Source organism: Azolla caroliniana, unplaced genomic scaffold (genome assembly GCF_043228905.1).
Source record: "Azolla caroliniana isolate FFs.n. ecotype wild unplaced genomic scaffold, voAzoCaro1.0.p SCAF_7, whole genome shotgun sequence".
NCBI classification, from domain to species: domain Eukaryota; kingdom Viridiplantae; phylum Streptophyta; class Polypodiopsida; order Salviniales; family Salviniaceae; genus Azolla; species Azolla caroliniana.
Genome location: NW_028230442.1, coordinates 4,446,205 through 4,450,354, shown reverse-complemented (window position 1 = coordinate 4,450,354; position 4,150 = coordinate 4,446,205). Strand labels below are relative to the sequence as shown.

Here is a 4,150-nt window from a genome sequence, read left to right as displayed (position 1 = left end):
TCTTACATTTTAATTTTTTAAAAATCCATAGGTCATACCAAATTATTGACCAATAAGATAGTACCATCATTGAAAAAGAAATACCAATCCCGGCATTCAAGATGTTGGTAGCACATTCAATATTTGAAAATCAAGTACAACCTTTGGAAGCACTAGTTATTCTTTGACTAAAGCTATAATAGTGAAAACAAGCGACGATGATGAAGATAAAGTAAAATATCGAAGACTGCCACTGACAATTATCTTACATGCATAAGCATAAACTACATTATTATCATATGGTACAGGTAAATAGACCTAAACCTAAAGAACGTTTTGCGTAGAAAACATTTCTCAGTATCCTGTCCCCAAAATAAGAATCTCTTGTGATCCTTTTACATAAACAATTATTTGACACCAAGAGAGTATTCACTATTACCTTAATGTTTCATCAATATTTCCATAAACAAGGAATGAAATTTATGAGAACCCCTAAAGATTGAAGGCAAGTGTATTAACACACATGCACTCATGAAACAAAAATAATGGTACTTAACACCATTTGTTTCTGGTAAGATGCAATCTGCATTTCAATAGGCCACATCACTACTACACACTCGAGAGTCCTTTCGACAAAAAATTGTATATACAGAATATATCATCAATAACTCATCAAAATAACACAAGGTGTTTTTCAAGTGCTCAAGCTAGCTCCTTCATAAATAGAGGCTTTATTTTATTTTTCGGCGAGGTTCTTGTTCGATCGATTGTATTTCATGTGACTTTTAACAAGATGGCCAGCAGCTAAAGCAGACATGAGAGATAACTCACCAGCAAGAACAGCTCCAGCAACTATTCTAGCCAATTTTTGTGCATTAGCACCTGGCCTCTCTAAGTTTGCACCCTTAACACCCAAAAGATTTAAGCATGCAGATTGAGATGCCAAATCAGTACCTCCGCCAATTGTTCCAACCTATTTGTATTGAAAATATAAGCACCATCAAAATATCAATAGGCACCAATCTATCAAATTATAAGTAGTTCAGCAAGAAGTAATGTGGTCCATATCACCATTTAATGATTTTACCACCTACCTCTATTGATGGCATTGTGACAGAAACATGCAAGTCCCGCCCTTCATTTGTTGACTCCATCATAGTGATACACTGAGAACTCTCCACATTTTGAGCAGGGTCTTGACCCGTTGCAATGAATATCGCAGAAACAATATTTGAAGCATGGGCATTAAAACCACCCACAGAACCCGCAAGAGCTGAGCCACCAAGATTCTTTACAGTATTAAGTTCTATTAGCTCAGATACAGATGTCTTGAGTACATTTTCAACAATCTCTTTGGAAATGACAGCCTCACAAACCACCGATTTCCCACGTCCATTGATCCAGTTTATAGCTGTTGCTTTCTTATCCGCACATAAATTGCCTGTGCTATACATCAAGAAAGTACCTATTACTTAATCAGGGAAAAAGAAAAGATAGTGTCCTGTTCATGTACATCAGTGTTCATGCCTTGACTATTTTACCAGAGATGCTCAAAGTTTCCATGTCAGGAAACTCATTCTGAAGATAATCAAGAACACTCTGAACGCCTTTCGAAACCATGTTCATTCCCATAGCATCCCCAGTTGAGGAACAGAACCGAATGTAGAGATTCCGACCAGCTAACGTGCACTGTATACTCTGTAGACGTGCAAACCTGCTTGTTCTGATTAAATGCACATAAACAATATGAATATGAAATCTTTATTCTGCAAAGTGAAGTTTCAGTTATGCAAATAGATTTGTTCTGACTGAATGCACATAAATGACCAAATAGAAATCTCTGTTACAGTCATAGAAGACATCATCTATTGTGTAATGCGAAAGTTGCATGCAAATCTATTTGTTTTGATTGAATGCATAAATGATAAAATAGAAACCTCTATTGTGATTATGAAATATCTATTGCATGAACCGCAAGAACAAAAGTGTTTGATCCATTAAATGCATGAACTGATAAATAGGTGATGCTCTATTATGAAGAATAGATGTACCTGTTAAAAAGCGTACTGAGAGTCTCATATTTACTAGAATCCTCAATATACAATTTTAACTCGGATGCACGTTTTGCTCGGTTGAAACGGACTACAGGTGCCCTTGTCATGCCATCTTTAAGGAGAATACTTGTACAACCTCCAGATAAAAAAATTGCTTTGCACCCCCGATTAGTACTTGCTACAAGACAACCTTCTGTAGTAGCCATAGGCACCATGTATTGACAACCATCAAGTAAGAGTGGTCCAGCTACACCCACAGGTAATTGAACATGTCCGATCACCATTTCACAACACTGCCCAACTACAGATGCATAATCAAAGCCACTAAGAGGAAGACATTCAAGCGATCGTCCAGTGATAATCTCCATTGCTCTTTTCCTTATAGAAGCTGCTCTATATGCATCTCCGAAACTTGCCTTCAATGAATATGAGGCTATAGAACCACAATTAACTGCTGATGCAATGTCTTCGTCATTGTTCTCACCCAAATTTGGAGCTTTCAGTTCTAATTGTGGCTGATATTTTGGTTTAGAACCAGGAGGTTTTAAGATTGCTTTAGTATCAGATGCCATTCTAACATTGTCTTCGTTTTCCTCACTGAATTCCCATAGCCCATCTGAGGTTTTACCGATGAAATTTTGAACATAGTCAATCCCGAAAAATCCGAGGAGATAAATAAGTGACCCAATAAGACCAACAAATGCAATAATATCTCCAAAACTTAAGATATGAAGTGGTGTAGGGTTCCTGAATTTCTTATCTCCCCATCTCTGGAGGAGGTAGTATGAAGCAGTAAAGAAGGTCAGGATGAAAATCCTATTGGTGAGCCACACTGGAAGAGGCAGGGCATCAGAAGCAAGCAGCTTGGAATTTTTGTTCCCTTTTTCAAGTTTTTCATCGAAAGAAACATGATCATACAGCTGAGTTCTCATTCCGTCACATAAGCAACACAAAACAGACGAACTCAAAAACTGTTACAGGAAAAATAAAGCCTGTTAATTTAAATTGTACCAGAAGAAAATTCAGGGTGATAAAAATACATGCAAGAATATGCAATAAGTATAAAAGAGCACTAACACCGTTAAGCTTCCTTCTTCCAAATTACATAACGAGAAAAGATAAAGATTATTTCCAGTCATGCATACTTTTCTAACTTCAAAATGTCAAAGAATTTCAGGAATCATAGGCCAACAAACATTCTATGATTGAACACACAATGGAAAGTAAATTGCATGCATGTCCATGCCTATGAATGTAATATGATTAAAAATAACCCAGTTCCTCTATAAAAAAATGGAAAGGAGACTTTATTTAGAATAGACATGTATTTTATGAGAATATCCAATCATCGGCTAATGAAGAATGATTCATTAACTCACGCTAAATAATGTGATCTTCATCATCCCGATGGAAAAACTAGGACCAATTAAAATTCTATAAAAATTGTAGTGTTCACAACATCCTAACCATCCCTTTATCTGACTCATCAACTCACGCTTAATAATGTGATCTTTGTCATCCCAATGTAAAAACTAGGTCCAATTATAATTCTATAAAAATCGTAGTGTTCAGAACATCCTAACCATCCATTTATCTACATCAGCCTCGGAGTTGGTTAGATAAACCCCACAATGTCTAAAATGTGTCAAATAATAGAGCAAACCATCAAACCTTAAAAGCACCATTTACATCAAACAAAGGTATAAAATAATTGATAGCTAGGCATAGCAGATAACAGGAACTACTTTCTGCCATTAATCTAGCAATCATCCTTTCAAATGGTTGCTGCATCAAAAACAACTTGATATACAAGCACATGCAGATAGAATACGCATCAATGGTTTCAAATTTACACAAATCATAAAGAAATTTTCTACTGTATAACATTTCAAAGTAATAAATCTTATAAACCAAGTAAAGGAATAATACCAATAAAAATCGTAATTTAGTGTTCTTGAGTTCAGAAAAGATGCTGCAAAAAATTGGAGCACAGGTTTTATTTGACAATATGTAACCAACTTCAAATCACTGGTGATCCAATTAGAACAACAATATTTCCTTTAACGTAAATATAAATAATCAACACAACCAAAGCATATATCAGCCACGTGCATGGC

The 4,150-nt window shown here is 35.7% G+C and overlaps 1 protein-coding gene across 1 annotated transcript; it reads right to left on the bottom strand.

Annotated features, from left to right (window-relative positions):
• Positions 1–304: 304 nt before the first annotated feature.
• LOC147861622 (3-hydroxy-3-methylglutaryl-coenzyme A reductase 1-like) lies at positions 305–3,688 on the bottom strand. The gene is made up of 5 exons (XM_087322798.1): positions 3,413–3,688; positions 2,031–3,004; positions 1,521–1,702; positions 1,074–1,420; positions 305–952 (listed from the first exon to the last, which is right to left on the bottom strand). Exons 1-5 carry the CDS (start codon positions 3,518–3,520, stop codon positions 716–718), a joined length of 1,848 nt encoding a protein of 615 aa, XP_087178924.1. The 5' UTR covers positions 3,521–3,688; the 3' UTR covers positions 305–715.
• Between the last annotated feature and the right edge of the window lie 462 nt (positions 3,689–4,150).

Coding starts and splice junctions, on each gene's coding strand:
- LOC147861622 (XM_087322798.1), bottom strand. CDS start 3,520: ATGAGTCAGATAAAGGGATGGTTAGGATGTTGTGAACACTACAATTTT. Junction 3,005..3,412: donor TGAAGATCACATTATTTAGC/GTGAGTTAATGA, acceptor TTCCTGTAACAG/TTTTTGAGTTCGTCTGTTTT. Junction 1,703..2,030: donor CTCAGTACGCTTTTTAACAG/GTACATCTATTC, acceptor GCATTTAATCAG/AACAAGCAGGTTTGCACGTC.